This window comes from Calonectris borealis, chromosome 2, assembly GCF_964195595.1.
Source record: "Calonectris borealis chromosome 2, bCalBor7.hap1.2, whole genome shotgun sequence".
Lineage (NCBI taxonomy): Eukaryota > Metazoa > Chordata > Aves > Procellariiformes > Procellariidae > Calonectris > Calonectris borealis.
Window position 1 is genome coordinate 51,714,530 of NC_134313.1, and position 18,595 is coordinate 51,733,124.

Sequence of the window (18,595 nt, forward strand, 5' to 3'; positions counted from 1 at the left end):
ACTTACTGAGGGAGCACTCGATCCCCTCGTCCAGATCATTGATAAAGATATTGAACAGGACCGGCCCCAGTACTGACCCCTGGGGAACACCGCTCGTGATCGGCCGCCAACTGGATTTAACTCCGTTCACCACAACTCTCTGGGCTCAGCCGTCCAGCCAGTTTTTTACCCAGCGAAGAGTGCACCTGTCTAAGCCGTGAGCCGCCAGCTTCTCTAGGAGAATGCTGTGGGAGACAGTGTCAAAGGCCTTACTGAAGTCCAGGTAGACCACATCCACAGCCTTTCCCTCATCCACTGGTGGGTCACCTGGTCATAGAAGGAGATCAGGTTGGTCAAGCAGGACCTGCCTTCCATGAACCCGTGCTGGCTGGGCCTGATCCCCTGGTTGTCCTGGACATAGCTCGTGAGCGCCCTCAAAACGAACCGCTCCATGATCTTCCCCAGCACCGAGGTCAGGCTGACCGGCCTGTAGTTCCCTGGATCCTCCTTCCGGCCCTTCTTATAGATGGGCATCACACGACTGGCGAGCCTCCAGTCGTCCGGGACCTCCCCAGTTAACCAAGACTGCTGGTAAATGATGGAGAGCGGCTCGGCAAGCTCTACTAATTCAGCTAATTTTCCTACTAATTTAGCTTCCTTAAGCATCTCACCACAAGCTCAGATGAGTAAAAGTGATGGCACAGGAGACAGAGTGGGAACACGTGGCCACGAGTGTAGAGGGGGGCGAAGGAAAAACATGGCTCTTGATAACAGCTAGCTGTGAGGTCTACTTAGCTATAAGATAATGCCAGACTGCAACTTATATGTTGTCACTGGTTCCATAGGTATTTCGGTGAGGAAGAGTTTTGAAGGTAGACAATGACGTACCACAGACATTTATGAGAAGCTCCTTTCATATCCACAAGTACAAAAAAAGATAAAGACAGCTGCTTTGAAAACTTCTAAGAAAGACTAATGGAAAGGATGCTAGGGTCAACATCTCAAGAGCAGATAAGAACTTTGTTTCTTTCTCAGTTGGTTTGAAACTTGGCATTTCCCCTCATAAAATCTTTTTCTTAGAAGACACAAATCAATGAACGTTGAAAAGGAAAGAAAAACTGACCAGCATTGTGTCAGGTCTGACAGTGGGCTGAAGAAAATGAGTGAACAATATGATCAATTATAAATAAACTAGGATTTTGAGCTGAAAGTCTCAAGCATGACCGAAATAGCACATCAGCACCCTCCTTTGCTTTCTCAGTCTTCCTCAAAGATGCTCTCCTACCAACACTAAGGAATTGATGCAAAAGAGGGCTTACAGGAACACACAAGTAGTCCTCTCCTTGCCGAAATTTATCATCTTATCCAGCACTCAAGAAAGAAAAGCTCTTTGAGTACACTACATAGAAAACTCATCCCTTTTTTACACAACTTCCTTGTGATAAATATTTTCCTTATTACTTACCTAAGACCAAAGCTTTGCTACATCACAACCAACGTCAAACTTCTCCGTTTCTGTGACTATTTTATATACAGTACACAGAGGGTAAAATATTACATAAATGAATGCAGAAAACTGTACATTATTTTTAAAAGACATAAGCCAGTATCTTTAGGCATTTAGGAAGAATAACAGAGTATGGTTTCATACTGCTACTATAAAATGTTTGCTCTTTAAAAAAAAATCCAAACCAACAGGTACATACAATCTAGTCATCAATTCTACTTGTTTTAGAGCTCACATAACTTCCATTTTAAATAGGCCAGCAAAAGTTTTCATAGGCAATTTCTTGTGACATTTTCAATCCATTACAAGTTTTGTCCTCTGTTCTAGCCCTACAATTTATTACTTTGCTTACAAAAATCAGATCTCAACCAATAAATATCAATAAAAATAGGAGGTTTCATCTGCTTCTTTTCACCATTTGACCACTATCTCTTCCACTTGGCTCTCCTCATCATAATTTCTGATGAATTTCCGTTTTTTGTCTCCTATCCCCAGAGCAAAATTACCTCTATTTTTGATTCATGGGTTATAATTTCTTGTCCATGCCAGTGTCTAATCAACTTTTCAAGTCGATGCTGACCAAACACTATGAAGAAGTCTGGGAAAGACAAACATGAATGAAAAATAAAATCCATACTTAATATTTTCAATAAACACATAAACCCTGAATCCTACAAAACAGAATTATTCCAAACTGAATTATTCCTGATAGCTAAATCAGCAGGGTAAAATGATGCATCACATGTGGCAGAATCAAAGGCCCACTTGGAATGAGTAGGAAAGAATGTAGCATTTAGAAAACTGCATAATGAATTTATTTGAGCAACAGTACCTTATTCCTGCAAAAATATATACACACTAATATGTGAACATACTTTAAAAGTTATGCAAAATCACATTTTATCTTTATGAAAGACTGGTAGTATTTAATAATAAAGTGTAGATTTCGTTATTGAACAAAAGACTCCTTTTTTATTCCTATAGAATCAACACAAGAGAGGCATAGGTATTATTATGGCCCACATTCCTATCAGCAAGGCTTCTAATTAGTCTTTTAATTTAGAATTTTTCTTACTGATATCCAGAGCAAACTCAACTCGATTTTCAGATGGATTTAATAGTAAGATACATTGCTATTTTACATGCAAAACAATATATAGCAATTATGGAATAACACTGTCATACTTTTCTAGAATATACTTTTAGACTAGAGTCATGCTTTAAAATTTCATGCTGAATAAAAGGAAAAGATGGGGAGTGGTGAAAAGCATTGCTACGTCCTTAAAGCAAAATAAGTACCAGAAATCAAGAGTTACTACTTTTTTCTGGTTTCCTATGTTGCTTAGAGAAAATTTTAGTCAATTCCTCTTTGTAGGGTAGTTCAAAAGCAGTTTACCTATTTCTAGCACACATCCCTTGTTGCTCTCATTTTAAAACACGGGAAGACCAAGGCCTATAGTTCCTACCTTGCAAATACCAACTTGCCCCCTGGATGCAATCTCCTGTTTTGTACAGCAGAATTCCTGTACCCTGGGACCCTGTTCTCACAGGCTGCACTCACACGAAGCATCTTCTCTCTCCTCCCTTTTGCTCCTGCTTGAAAAGAAACACGCATACATACGTATTATACATATGTTTAGAGTAATGCAAGTTAGAGACAGTACCATTCCAAGCAACCATTCATTGTACCTGCACACTCTATGTCAGGAATTTGGACTAGATAAAGGAAACATTTCAAAATGTCAGTTATTTTTTGTAGTGATTTTCTTGGCTCTTGAATATACATACATACTCAGTTACTGTATTTCCACTGATGATGGGACTACTGAGGACAGAAAGGTATGAATGAGTAAACTTTCACAGGAAAGGAGTTTTGGCCTTCAGTGAATCATGGGCCTTTTGAGCGGTCCCGATGACTAAATTACTGTGTACATACCAAATACAGAAATGGGGGCAAAGAAATGGGGCCACGTCTGGAAGGATGAATACCACGGTACAAACAGTGATGTGATACGTGTTCAACAGAAGTTTATTTTGGTTCCTTTTTAAACATTATAAAATATGAATAAGCTATATCTGTCATTCCAAGCTAAGAGTAAAATGTATGTATTGTGTGTGTAAGAAATGTTATAGATCCTCACTCTGCAACGGGATCTCCAGTCATCATTTTATCCTTGAAAATACTTTAAAAGTGGAAGAAAGCAAGCGAGAAGCAAGAAGCCCACAGACATTAAAAGTGGAAAACAATAAATGTACATTCAATACAACAAAATTTTAGTTAGAGGATATTTTCCCAAATTGGTTTCGAGCACAGCAATACCCACAAAGCATATATACAGAAATGTGAGTATATTGTTTCTTTTGCTGTGCCTTGTGGTCACTGAGGTGCCGTGTAAGAGAAATGGCACCACTGGTTATTAACAGTGACAAGACTATCTCTATAATCTATTTTTTGTCAAATAGAACTGTATTCCCTGCATTGTATTTCATTGTATAATTTATTATTTTTTATTCATCAAAAGAATTAATCTTTAAAGATTTTAAGACCTTCTGATAAAATATACAGTGACTTTGAGATACACTGTGTATAGGAAGTTAATAATGAATGTTAAATGGCTATTTATTGTTCTTCTATGATTTAAAAAGCAATACATCATAGCAATATATAGAGTATATCAACAGACAGAAGAGAACAGAATCAAATGTTGTTTATGTGAGACAGCAGCAGGAACGGAGCATGGAGCTGGATGCCTTGGGATGGATGAGGCGTCAACTGGGAGCTGCTGGGGCAGAACGTCTGCTACAGACACCCTGATCAGGAAGAAGTAGAAGAGGCCTTCTTCAGACAGTTGGAAGAAACTTCATGTTTGCAGGCCCTGATCTTCAAAAGCGACTTTAACCATCCTGATACCTGCTGGAGGGGCAGCAAAGCAGGGCACAAGTAATGCAAAAGGTTTGGGAAGTGCATTGATTGACAAATCCCTCACAAAGGTGATTGAGGAGCCAACAAGGAGAGGTGCTCTGCTGGACCTCACATTTACAAACAAGGAAGGACTGGTCGGGGATGTGAAGGTCTGGGACAGCCTTGGCTGCAGTGACCATGAGAAGGTGGAGTTCAGGATCCCAAGAGGAAGGAACAAAGCAAAAAGCAGGATCACGGCCCTAGATTTCAGGAAACCAGAATTCGGCCCATTCAGGGACCTGCTTGAAAGAGTCCCACAGGATGCGGCCCTGGAGAGAAGACCAAGAGAGATGGTCAATTTTCAAAGATCAGCTCCTCCAAACTCAAGAATGGTCCACCCCCATCTGCAGGAAATTGAGCAAGGAGGCCTGCAGGAGTTCCTGACAAAACCCAAACATAAAAATGAAGCATATCAGAGGTGGAAGCAGGGAGACCTGGAGCAATACAGAGACACTGTCTGAGCATGCAGGGAGGGGAGAGCAATGGATTTTTTTTATCTCAACCTTAGTAAGGTTTTAGACAGTTATCTCCCATAACATTCTCATAGGTAAACTGAAGTACAGATGAATTAAGTGTACAGTGAGGTGTACTGAAAACTAGCTGAACTGCCAGGCTCATAGGGTTGTGGTCAGTGGCATGGAGTCCACCTGGGGGCCAGTCAGTAGTGATATATCTCAAGGGTCAATATTGGGTCAATACTGGGGCCAATACTGTTTAACTTCTTCATTAATGACCTGGATGACAGGAGACAGTACACCCTCAGCAAGTTACAAGACTGGGAGGAGTCGTTGATATACCAGATGGTTGTGGTCCCATTCAGAGAGTCCGCAACAGGTTGAAGAAATGGGCAGTCACGAACCTCATGAAGTTCAACAAGGGGAAGTGCAAAGTCCTCCGCTTGGGGAGGAACAACCCCATGCACCAACACATGTTGGGGGGCATCCGGCTGGAAAGCAGCTTGGCAGAAAAGGCCCTGGGGGTCCTGGTGGACAAGGTGAATGTGAGCCAGCAATGTGCCCTTGCAGCAAAGGCCAACAGCATCCTGGGCAGCATTGGGAGCAGCACTGCTAGCAGAATGAGGGAGGTCTTCTTCAGGTCATGGGATCAGGCCCGCTGAAAGAAAATTGCAGTCGGTACAATTATCTTTCTATATTCCCTCAGCAAGTTGATTAGGATTGTGACAGTAAGAAGTACTGTCCTGTAGCCATCTTCTCTGTCCTCCTCTGAGTCTTCAGAGAAGCTGAAGATGATGCAGATGATGCAGGAGTCCCCAGAAGCATCTCCAGAAGAATAGCATACCTCTCCATTGCCAATGTGTTGCCTTTAACAGACATGAATATTCAGATCATCAAGATCATTGCTACCTTTTCTTCAGCACTGCTTGGCAGTGCCTCTCATGTTTATCTTTTCTGCTTTGCTTTTGACATTCAAAAAATGAGGAAGTTAGTGAACTACAGCACTTTGCTTCTGTGTCCTAAAATAAAATATTAACCTCTAAGAATTCTTGAAGAATTTTCAACTCTAAGGAGGCTTAGATTAGATGTTGTCTTTTCTTTATTTATAGCATACGCTCCTAGTAGCTGGAGATTCCCTTTTGAAGAATAAAATCAGGACACGGAAAGATTTTCTCACCGCAGCTTTTGCACTTACTCCCATTAGTGCAAACTGCTGAACCTGCTGTGAGTTTCTTTATTCTAAATATTGATATTTGCAGACTAAAATGACAGATACTCAAATAAAAATTTAGTATCCCAATGATTTTTTTCTGGCTTTGTCATTGCCCCTCTGGAACATGGCAGAGCCACCAATATCTTTGTAGCATGCAGTGCTGTTTGGGTACTTCACTTTATATCAGAACACATAGGCTTGCATTTCAGGTGCTACTTCTTATTAATATTCTCTCAATAGCCAGTGCAGAACATAAATGGCAAAATTGAAAAAAACAGACAAAAAGCTGACACAATAAATTGAAGACAAATTTATCCTGTTAGTGTGATCTCTTCTAGGAAGCAAAAAGCACCATTTACCCTACCAACAGTCTGATATTGTTGTGTATTTTGATAAAAAATTACTGTTTATTAAATAAACAGAATCTGAACCATTTTCAGGACTCAAACATTTACATAGCAGACCTTCAGGTGCAAGCTCCATTTTGCAGCAAGATGAATTAACATGGAGACATGGCATGTGGGAAATCCCACCAAGTTATGAGATCACACCAAGTTTAGTTGGTGAAGAAATACTGAACCAAAAATAGCATTTCTTCTTTTTGCTGTCTTCCTTTTTCACCTACCGAAAGATGCTCCTTTCTTGGGATCTGCTCTGTTACCTGATTGTATTGCTGATGTTACAAAACACATGCATAAACATCCCTTTTTTTTTTAAATTGCAAGATGAAAAAGTAGTCTACCCTGAAAAAGAGGCTCAAATTCACCCTGTCATCCTATTAGCAGTAGATCCTGAGCTATCATACTTACTGTAGTAAAGAAAGTGGGGTTTTTTTTGTCAATTTGAAGTGAATGCACAAAATGAGGTGCTGTCACCAACATATTAAAGACTTTGTCTAAGAAACAGTCTAACAGTCTAACTCTCTCAGGAAGCATTCTCAACTTTGATACCGAGACCTTTAGTCAAGCAGGTTTAAGCAGATGGTGCTACCATAAAATTCTTTGCTGTCCTCTTTCCTGTATATAAAGCTTCATAAATGCAAAGTTTGAAATTTTAAATGTAAATTTGAAAATTATGATGAATCAGCATTCTGTATTTTCCTGCTTGTGGATGGGAATGTCTGAGGGTTCCTTCTCTTACTTATCTCTCCTACTCCAGAGAATTTATGGAAACTTAGATAATAAAAATGGCAGAAAATACAGACAGAAACTGAAGATCGCTTACCATTTTTTCTCAGAATTGTTGGAACTCGGCACTGGTGAGGCCGCACCTCGAATACTGTGTTCAGTTTTGGGCCCCTCACTACAAGAAGGACATGGAGGTGCTGGAGCGTGTCCAGAGGAGGGCAACGAAGCTGGTGAAGGGCCTGGAGCACAAGCCTTATGAGGAGCGGCTGAGGGAACTGGGACTGTTTAGCCTGGAGAAGAGGAGGCTGAGGGGAGACCTCATCGCGCTCTACAGCTACCTGAAAGGAGGTTGTAGCGAGGTGGGTGTTGGTCTCTTCTGCCAAGTAACTAGCGATAGGACAAGAGGAAATGGCCTCAAGTTGCACCAAGGGAGGTTTAGGTTGAACATTAGGAGAAATTTCTTTACTGAAAGAGTGGTCAGGCCTTGGAACAGGCTGCCCAGGGAAGTGGTGGAGTCACCATCCCTGGAGGTATTTAAAAGACGTGTAGATGAGGCCCTTAGGGACATGGTGTAGTGGGCATGGTGGTGTTGGGTTGACGGTTGGACACGATGATCTTAGAGGTCTTTTCCAACCTGTATGATTCTATGATTCTATGATTCTAAGACTGGATGACTGCAAATATTATAGGTTTCTCCAAAACTAAATTAATTCCTGTGCAATGAGGAATTTTGACACAATCCTGAGAAGACTAAAATGGGTCTACTGCAAGGACTCCATTTCAAACAGATAGCTTTCTCTAGGAAATAAATGTTAATGCTTTCCAGTCCCTAGTCTCAGGAACTGTATCTTTACCTACTACTTGTTACTGAGAAATATGAGTTGGAAACATGGGGAAAAAATCTTTCAGAAAAGGGCCCATCCTTCTCTATCTGCATTCTTTTCTCTCAAAAAAATATGACATACCGAAATGCACATCAACAAAAAAGACACTACACTGACAAAAATTGGAACAGAGGTGGAAGAAGATCTGACTGAAACATATTTGCATTTGAAACTCTTGGTGATAATCTAGATTTATGCATCTAAATTACAATTAAATAATGTTAAGGTTGTGAGTAACTCACAAGAGCAAAGAAATGTGCAATTAAAGAGAAAATATACCATATGTCCTTTGATATCTAGGCATATTGCAGTGCATTAAGAAAGTCATAAAAGAGACACCCTGTTGTGGTTATGTGTTCTGAGACATGTGGCACATTTCCATTGTAGCTATCTATTTCCCTGCTTGTACGCATCTGTGCCATTATTTAAATGTTGATTTTGAGTGTGAATTTCCCCTTCCATGGTAAAAAAATGGAGCTGCAGACTCTTTTTTCATTGTTTCTTTAGATCTGTTGCTATTTACGAATATGGAAGTCCAAAATTTTAAACATACAAATGAAAAATCATCACAAAGGGGAATAAATGGATTTAATCATCAGACAAAATTAGGCAAAAGAGATGGTTTTAGTTATTATGAATGAATGATCTTATGTGTGTATCTAAAAACAGTTGAATTCCAAACATTGCTCTCCCATATTTTGCATGGAAATAGGAATGTACTAAAAAGTTTCTCATATTTAATTTGGACCACTTTTGGGAAATACAGTGGGCAATTACTCCTTTCAGTTTAAAGCTCCTTACCTGTGGCATCCCACAAGCCTATTTTTCTCCTCTACTCAAAACCAACCTGAAAATTTGGGAGAATGTGATGGAACATTCAGATCTTAAAAGCAGTGTTTATGTGGCTGACATCTAACCCACACTGTCTCAACGCTATGATCACCAAGACACCCCAATGTGAAGTATTTTATAAATAGTGGTTGGGTAACCGGAGGATGAGAACAAGGTAAGTCATACTTGTGGGAAAAGAAAAACATTATGTGGAGTTCCCAGTGTTTAGAGTATTTAATGAGAACATGTTTGCCCTCCAGTTGCTGAATATGCCTGTAGCCTTGGGACACTTTCAGACACCTTACCAGTTCTCCAGAGCCATGTAGCATGTACATGCTAAAGAAGTTAAGTCCTTGTGATTCTATTTGCAGCTGGCTAGGAGATGGTACCTCCTGATTACATGCTGATTTGGCCACGGCTGTCTTGCATTCTTCATTCCTACGATTTTTTGTTGTCATTCGTAGTAACTAGGAATAGTATTAATTTGAGCACAGAGCTATTACAACAGTTATCCTGTGAGTTCACTCCAAGAACATACAATAATAACCATGAATCACCATAAAGCATATCAACTTTAGAAAAAACAGGTTTCTTCAACCCTTTCTTTTTTTGCTTTAGGTTTCCTACAAGTACGATAGTGATGATGATGATAATAAAGTGTGTGGGAGACAGGAAAAAAAAACCCTGCTAGTACAAAAAATAGACCCAGATACCATGGTGATGAGTGAAATGGTTAGAAACACAAACAGCCTAATGGATTGCTGGCATCACTCCTCCTCCTTAGCATGACCTACAGTGCAAGGACTGGGCCAGAGACATTTTCTGGACAGGAGAGCAAGCCAGATTAGCATCACATCAACGCAGGGTCCTGAATAATCTGAAGAGACAGGGCAGAAGCAGCACCATTCTGGTAGCAGAGAGCATCAGGCCCAGGTGGCGAGCCCTTGGAGAGAGGGATGCTGTAGGAATGCAAGAACAGCTTGGAGCCGGCAGCCTGGGAACTGGTTGTTAAGGGAAAAAAGCAGGGGGTGATGGGCAGTCACAGTCAATCCTAGGACAGCAGAGCCAGGAAGTGCAATCTCCATGGGGCTGGGGAAAGAAGCCAGCCTAGAAACAGTCTGAGGAGAGAGCATGCCAGTTGGGAAGCAGCTGTACAGCCACAGGGTGGCCACGGATGCCACTAACAAATGTGTGCTGTAACCAAAAGGGTTAGGGCTTGAGGGAAGAGCCAGGGACTTCAGCCAGCAACAGCTGAGAAACAGAGCAAGCAATGCACCGAGTCAGGAACAAGATTCACGTTTTGTGGTGTGGTGTCACGTCACTGAGCAGTGTTCCATCAGCCACAGCAGCACACGCTTCTGTCAACCGCAAGAGCAGAGATCAGTTTAGAAAAGGCCACAGCTTGGGAAGGGGACAGTGCTGACAGCCTGCAGCGCGTCACTGAAAAGCACACAGGTTGAGTGGGGGATTTGCCTGGGAAAAAGCAGATTTAAAATGCTTTAGCTGGGGATTTTCGACTTTATGCTACCATTACTCTTTGAAACTCTCACCCTCGTGAAGAACTGTCTTAGACTTTGCGAACTTGACGTGAGCGTTTCTGGCGAAACGGAGATTCCCTCCAGCGGCCGCACTGAAAAAAATCAAGGCTGATTTTAGCACTTTCAGCGCCTATAATGTATTTAAAGTTGCAGCGGTAACTGCTTCTCCTTGATCCGTTTCGTTCTCATGACAGGGAAGCTGCGGCCGCCGAGGTCGGTACGGAAAGCCGCCCCACACCAACGAGCTGGGGGTCGCACAGCTGCTCCCCTCCAACTTTTTCTTCGTGGTTTGTTTTTCGCCCCACCTGTCAGCGCTGGCGGCAGCACAGGCGCTACCGAGCAAGCGGCACCGCAAACGGCAAAAGTGTCACGGCGGCAGCGGCACCTCCCCCGGCGGTTAGCGCCGGGCCCACGCCTGCCAACTCCCCTCACCGGCGGGCCCGACGGTGCCACGCCAGAACCGCCGCGGCCTCGCCAGGGGAGCACAGGACCATCAGCCGCCGCCGCCTCTCGGCGCTTCCCGGAGGTGGCTCGCGGCCCGCCCCGCCCCGCCCCGCCCCGCGCGGCCGCCAGAGCGGGCTGCCCGGGTGCAACCAACTGTCGCGGTGGGTAGAGGGGGGAGGAGAACACGCCGCTCGGCACAGCCGGAGCGCGTCCTTGTAACGTGCGCACCACAGCGCTCCCATCCCCCCCGCCGGCCGTACCACTTCGCTGCCTGTCCGGCGCTGAGGCGCGTTGGGCAGGAACGTACCAACGCCGCGGAGGGAAAGGGGTAGCCAAGAAGGTCGCCTGACAAGGGGAGGTCATGTTCAAACGGCGCAGCGCCGACTCTCGGTCCCGTTGTTTTGGCCGAGCGGTGCGAGCCGGCCGCGGCCTCGTCGGGGCTCCCCCTCGCAGCGGGAAAGGGGGAGGAGCAGCCGGCCCTCCTTAACCCTTCCCCGGCGGGACGGGGATGGGCCGTCCCGCTGGGCAGCCGCCCCCGCCCCCCGCGCGCAGCGTTCTTCCCGGATCGCTGCCGCCTCCCGCCGCTGCTGGTGCCGCGGGGCGCGTGAGCGGGCGGGCGGCGGGGGCGGACCCTCCTGGTAGCGGCCCGACATGTCGGTGGCGTTCGCGGCCCCGAGGCAGCGGGGGAAAGGCGAGATCACGCCGGCCGCCATCCAGAAGGTGAGGGCGAGAGGAGAGGAGAGGAGGGGCCGGCCCCGGGGGCTGCAGCTGCTTCCTGCCGCCGGGCCGCACGGGGAAGGGACTGGCGGCGCCCCGGAGCGCCAAGGCCCCGGCCGGGGCAGCGACCGGGCCGCGCTCGCTGCGTTCGGGGCACGGCCCGGCGGGGGCCGTCGGCAAGGCGCTGCCTCTCTGCATTTCGGCACTTGTTGGGGGGTCCCGGGGCCCGAGGGAGGCGCCGAGCGGGCGGGCCGCGCCGGCTGCCGCGGGGCGGGGCGCGGAGGCCGCGCGGGGGTGGGGGTGGGGGGGCGGCCGGTGGCCCTGGGGCCCCACCCGGGGCCGTGGGCGTGAACTAATCCGTAGGGACTCGGCCTGGCACGGTGGGGAGACAGAGGGGTCCAGTAACTCCCTCCTGCGAGGGGTGCCTGTGGGTCGGGCTTCAGTCGGGTTGTTACTAAAGCCTGCCTAACTTTGGGCTCTGCCTCTGCGGGGTAAGCGGCGACTGCAGCTCCCAAACTTGGTCGGCCTAGTAGGAAGGCTGCCTCCCATAAACTTCAAGTGTTATTAAAGAAGAACATTATGGTCAGAGCCAATGACAGCGACTCCGGACGACTCCATTTAAGCTTTTGTGGGAGGAAGCAAGTTAACTCGCTAAAGCAATCAAAGAAAAGCATATATAGGATTTGTAATAATCCACGATGTTTTGTGGCAGAAGCAAAGGAGCATGTTCAAGTTCACTGGTAATTTGGTGGTATTTAGAAACTTAACCGAAGACTCGCACTGTTATCAGTGTAAATAACCATGAGTCAAACAGATTTCAGATTACTACGAGCTGCTTGTGTCAGAGCCTTTCGGGTAGATATAGCTAACTTACGCTTAACTATAGCTAACCTGTAGCTTTACTATGACTTAGTAAAGAATGAGGGTGTCAACAAGGCAGGTGTTGCAGGGATTAGGACCTCAAAGAAGGCCCCAGAGTTACAGTGGAGATCTCCAGGGTAGTGTAGTAGAGGTCAGTGCTTGAGAAGAGTAGATAAAAAATACATACCCACTGGGTGGAAAGCTGCCTAGAGGTAGTCAGTAGAGACTTCAGGTCGCTGGGTTGCATATGGAGAATGCAGACAATTAAGGTTTTCTTGTGCTGTAGTCAAACCATTAATTTGATGGTGGTGTGCTGGCCAAAGTCTAGTATAGTTAAAGCTGAAGAATCTTTGTAATGTACATAAGCTGTCAGAAGCCCTGGAGGTGTCTTCATCCAGCTGGAAACTAAATTCTCTTTTGATGGTAGGTGTTTATAACTCTTTCAAAGAACTATTTTAGTTTTCTATCAGCAACTGCTCAATCAAACTTGGATAAAACAGTGCTGGCAGCTAGGATGCCGTTGTATTCCTTCTTGTTTGCTTTCCTCTTGGCCCTAGCATTCCTTCCCCCACCATCCCTTCAGGAGGTCAGCTTACATGGTAACAGTGAAGAATGCAACCATCTAACTGACCATCTCAAGGTCTACGTGTCTGCTAAGCTTTAAGTGTCTGCTGCCTTCCTCTGGAAAGTGGGAGACATTCTGAGGAGAGCCTTCATTCAAGGCTTGCTTTTTAAGTGCTCTATTAGACTTTGGTATCAAAGGTATTGGCTCCCTTTTCCTTATTTTTTCTGGTGAAAATGGCCACTGTGTTTCTTACAAAACTTGATGTTAGTACATGTGAAAAGTGTCTGTGTAGCAATGTGTTTGCGATCATCTTCAGTAAGCGCAGCTACAGTTCTGCCTAGTTTCTGAGGCTCAGACAGTAACTCAAAATACTGCAGTTCTGTCTATGTTTACTGCTTAATGACAGTGTTTCCAGATCCAGCAGTTTTAGGCAAAATAATTGCTCAGTGATCATTCTAGTCAGTTCTGGTGAATTACTGGTTTGAATTTAGGAAGACTTGGCTGGTTGGCTCATTCTTACATGGATATAAGTCCTGACTGGACTGCATGAGGTTTCTGACTCTGTACCCTTTTCATAGTAGAGATGGATTAGTTGGAAGGAAAAACAGTGTCAGTACTGATTTCTTTTTTTTTGTTTTCCTCCTGTAGAATTTTTTTAAGTTGGATTCCTAGGGAAATAAAGGTGGTGTAATAACACTGTTTGTGCTTTCCTTGTAAAAGCATGAGCCTTTTGGCTAGCCTCAGCCATGTCTGGAACATGGAAAGAGTCTTGCAGATGGTTAAGATCCTATTAGTTTTGTGAAATTCAGCAGCTGGGTAGAGTAAAGGGTTCTAAACTAGCTTTCACTGAGAGAAAGCAAAGGGTGATTTCAATGGAGAATTTTCCATTTGGCAGTAAACTTTCCGTTTAGTTCACTTGACTTGGGTAACTTGGCTGGTAGCTCAGATTAGCCATGGTTCTTCTGACTCTTGTACGATCAGAGCGCGGGAGAGTGGTTAAAAAGGCATGAGTGTGGGCATGTGCAGTTCTAGGAAACCAGACTTCGTTTTTTTCCTGTTTATGGAGTTTGGAACACCTTGAATTCACGAGCTTTTTGTAGAAAGCCATGAGATCTGCAATTTCCCATGATTTTAGGACTACTTTTTTTTCTGTCAAAAAATTAATTCACATATGTTCATATTCCTGGACTCTTCTGAAGTATAATAGATCTATTGTGCCCATTATACAGAATATTTATAAAGTACAGTTTAATTAGAGATTCTTCATGTAAATATGGCCTAGCTTTCCAGTGCATTTCCTTGAGACAAACCTGTCTAGTAAGCTCAGTTTCTATCAATAACAATTTCAATCCATTTATTATTAATTTTATGAACAGTTGCAGGCTTTAGAAGGAGAAGGGAAACTTGGGGCATAAATTTTTAAGTAAATTTCTTGGTAGACATCAAACGAAGAAGTGCAAAACTTTGAAAACTTCATAAGAACTTGGTGCAGAATGAGCATAGGTATTTGAATGGGAAGCTTCACAAATGTAGCTATAATAGATATGAAACCCTTAAACTGAAAGCTGTAAAACTAATTGGAGAGGGAAAATGGGAGCAAAAGTGTGTTCCATAAATAATTGGTTAAAGTAGAACTTTCTGGAATACTACTTTTTTGTTGTTGTTTTTAAAAACTCTGGGAAGAGGAGCAAGACTCAAACTTATCTTCAGTTTCTTTCCACAAAGACATGAAATTTACTCCAAACTTCTTCTTTATTATTTCAGATGTTGGATGAAAATAACCATCTTATTCAGTGTATAATGGACTATCAGAACAAAGGAAAGACGTCTGAATGCTCTCAGTAAGACATTAATCCAAATCTACTGTGGAGTGGGTGAATTTCTATTTAGATCACCATTCTTGATTTGTTTATCTCACCTTGTAGGAGAACTGTGCTGTGAAGAACAGAAAAGTATTGCTACAGATACTACACTTACAATTTATGGTTATTTTATTTGCCATATGACTATCACTGCTGTCACTGAAATGTTGCAACTTGCCTACTGCAAGTTGATGTCATGGTGATGACGCTCATAAAAATGGGAACTGTATAACCAAGACCTTTTTTCTCTGCATCATAATTATACTTCGGGAAAGAGGTAGTTTTCTTCTCAAACCTTTCAAAATCATGTAGGAATGGACCTTTCTTCTTCCTGATGGCATGTTTGAAAACTACCCGCTTACCATTTGCCCAAGAACAAACAAGCTTGTCTTAAAAGTTTGGCTTGCCAGAATATCCTTTGCCAGAATATCCACAGATTTGCTGTCTAGTGGAGTCTCTGGAGAGTGATCTAAGAGAACTGTGGAAGAAGTGATTTATTAAGGAATATTATTTTCCCATTACTCTTTTCTGGCATGGGATAATCATGGCACCCTTGTAATTGGACAAATATGAAGTCCCATGACAGACGGGGTGTCACAGTATGGCTTGTGTCCCTTGCTAAGAGAACTGATAGTCTGGGAGTAGGAGGGGGTCATAAATAGTAGGTATTTTTGCTTTTATTGTAGCACAGTTGTTATATTGAGCTGTTTGCAAGCCTGCAGTTATGTATTCTTAATCGGTTCCTGCTTTCAAGATTATTTTTGTGACTGTGGGCTGGATGTTGAGACTCTGGAATGTGGTTCTGTAGCAGAAAAATCATTCCATAGCAAACTTCCAAAGCTCAGGGTCCTGATGAAATGCTTGCAGTGTTCTTCATCACGATTCATGTAAATCTATGGTATCTTGTATCTGGGAACATAATAGAAGGAGCTCTCTTTCCCTAGTGTTTGTGATGGAAATTACACCAAACAGCCACACACACACTGTATATGTCTCCTGGTGACTTAGTTCAGGGCAGGAAGTGAAATAGGTGAGAACAATGTCACCCAGCTTTAGATTTTTTTCATAGCAAGACAGAAGTTGTGGAGAAGATATAGGCACAGATTTGATGGAGGCACTGGGAAAGATTGGGTGATAGGTAAGTGTGAGGGAAAAGGGTTAGGATTCCTAATAATGGTCCTTTTGTAAGTCTCTTGAATCTTGTTTTACATAGGTAACTTTCTTTACATGTGTAGAATTAAAGTAAATTCTGATGTTACTGTATTTGTGACTTAAGATCTGTTTTGTTTTTATTTTGATAGATACCAGCAGATGCTGCATACAAACTTGGTTTACCTAGCCACGATAGCTGACTCCAACCAGAACATGCAGTCTCTACTACCAGCAGTAAGTACAAAACAGTGTAAAAGTAGGGAATAGATTTCATTTGTGTTCCTGGAGGAAAAAAAATCAAAACCAAACAAAAGTGTTTGAGGTAATGACCAAACATGTAGCCTCTGATTTACTGTACAGTGACTACATGATGCAGTGTCTCTTCATGCTATATTTGGAGTAATCTCACTGCTTAGGTCTTGCTCAAAATCTGACTTGTTTAACTGAAGACTGTAATTCTGTATTAAACACACAGGGCACAGATTATCTGGCCTGCCTCATAGATAGTCTTAGATTCCGCCCCCCCCCTCCCCCCCCCCCCCCAACTGAGAACTCTAGTAGTATGGCTCTTAGTCAGCTCCTACAGCAGTACTCTGTTTTTCCTCTTACATTAGGGAAGGGGGGGGGGGGATTTTTTTTTTTTTTCTCCACTGGAATATCATCCATTCTTTTGCCTCAGCGGAATGAGGTTGGGTAAATCTTTGTCTGCTTTTCTGTACTCTAGGTGAATCTCTTAAATTCTTTGCCTCTCTCCTGTATCAGAAAGCAACCTTTTTTTAAGATGGGTTAATGATAATATGCAAGAAACAAGGTCGCACAGGCTTAACTTGAAACACTGCATTGCTTTACAAATGAAGCATTTCTTGGATAATACTTGCATCTTTTTTTTTTAATCTGGAGTTTTCTGAATCTGTATTCCTGAACTCTTTATTTTATAAGATACCTCAAATTTTTCCCCCTTTCCATTGTTTATAGAGCAGTAAGGAAAGATACAACAAACATTAAAATAGCTTGCGATCTGTTTGCTTTTGCGTTAATCGGAAAGCTTGGGGAGTTCATTGTGAGTAACACAAGGAAGTTCTTTGTTTTTTGGTAATAAGACTTTTCTGGAATTAATGTAGTCTTGATTCATTTCTGTAATATGAAGCTAAAAAGAATGTCTATAAAACAGCCATTCCTAGATACTAGTTTTCATCAACTGAAATTGAATTACTTTTTCTTTGGTCTCTGGAGAAGTGTTCTCCAATCATTGCTACTAGCAAAGCATCCTTTCAAGTTGGTACCTAGAGGACTATAGAAACAGTGCTTCATTATGTCCAACCTGTTGTGCCTGTAGAGGCTTCTCTTTTTATAAATCCGTGCTTGTAGCTGAGGGGGAGGGAAAGAAACCTTTAAGAGGGCTGTGTGTATTACTCAACTAATATGTATTTGGAGGCTTAATTCATATCCAGGTTCTGATGACAACTGGAAATGAATTTGACCTTGTCCTAGTCCCTGGTGAACAGCCCTGTTCTTAAAGTTGAATGTGATGACATTCTCTTCTTGAAAGAAAATGAAGTTAGGGCCAGGAAAGATTTTCACACGTGAGGACTGAAGTACATTTCTGATCTTGAATGTAAGGAATATTCCACAGTTGTGAGAAAATAGCGTAGTGTGGTTTTGGTTGGGGGGGGGGGGGGGGCGTCTTTGGACAACTGGGGGGGGAATAAAAAGGTAGCCTCTTGTTTTTCTTTCAAACTAAAATACAAAATGAAATGTAGATGTTCAACCTTACTGAAGTATAGACACTCTGACCTACCAAGTCAGATCTTCGAAGATTTGCCTGAAATACGGTAACATAATCAGATAAAATGACTTTTTGTTGGGGTTTTTAGAAAAATATTCTTTAAATTCTTTCTGTCTTCCCAACAAATTCTAGCCAGGAGAATTTGGGAACATGTGAGCTACTGCTTTTTTCAATGCAAGATAAACTGCTTCAGACTCTTTTCCTTTATTGGCTTTCCATTTAAGAACTGATGAGGCTCAAGTTGACTTGGAAGTATTATGTTTCTGTTCACCATGCTTCTGTGTCAGCTGTTGAAAGTCTTACTAAATTCAAGGGTTGTGGGTGGCAACAGTTAAATATGGAGCAAAATACAGTGTGTGTAAACATCTACTATTTTTAATAGTAAAATACATCAACTTTATGGTACTACCACTGCAGTAGTTTCCCACATAACTTAGGAGGGCTTGAGTCTGGATAGCTTCTGAAGTTGGATCGTATCTATCTATTCAGATCTGGAAGATTGTTCCCCTAGTAAACTATACTGTCTTTTTTGTTTAAATTTTGTCTTGTTTTTGTTTTAGTCTGGTAAATACACTATCAAGAAATTTAACTATTATATAACAACTTAACTATTACTCTTTATAAAATGCTTTATGTGATAAAATGAGGTTGAAAAGAGAATACTGATGTTAAATAGCATTCACACTGAACAAAAGAGCTAAATGATCAGGTT

The 18,595-nt window shown here is 42.8% G+C and overlaps 1 protein-coding gene across 12 annotated transcripts in view; it reads left to right on the forward strand.

The window, feature by feature from the left end:
• The first annotated feature begins 11,332 nt into the window (after positions 1-11,332).
• SS18 (SS18 subunit of BAF chromatin remodeling complex) overlaps positions 11,333-18,595 on the forward strand; it is a 51,222-nt gene continuing 43,959 nt past the window's right edge. For 5 of the 12 annotated variants that reach the window (XM_075141955.1, XM_075141947.1, XM_075141951.1 and 2 more), the window contains exons 1-2: positions 11,333-11,660; positions 16,247-16,331. In XM_075141955.1, coding sequence (XP_074998056.1) covers positions 11,449-11,660; positions 16,247-16,331 — 297 coding nt within the window. In that variant the 5' untranslated portion in view covers positions 11,333-11,448. Of the gene's footprint in view, positions 11,661-14,847; positions 14,958-16,246; positions 16,332-18,595 lie in introns of those variants that run through there. The other 7 variants (XM_075141950.1, XM_075141954.1, XM_075141958.1 and 4 more) reach the window with 5 other exon arrangements.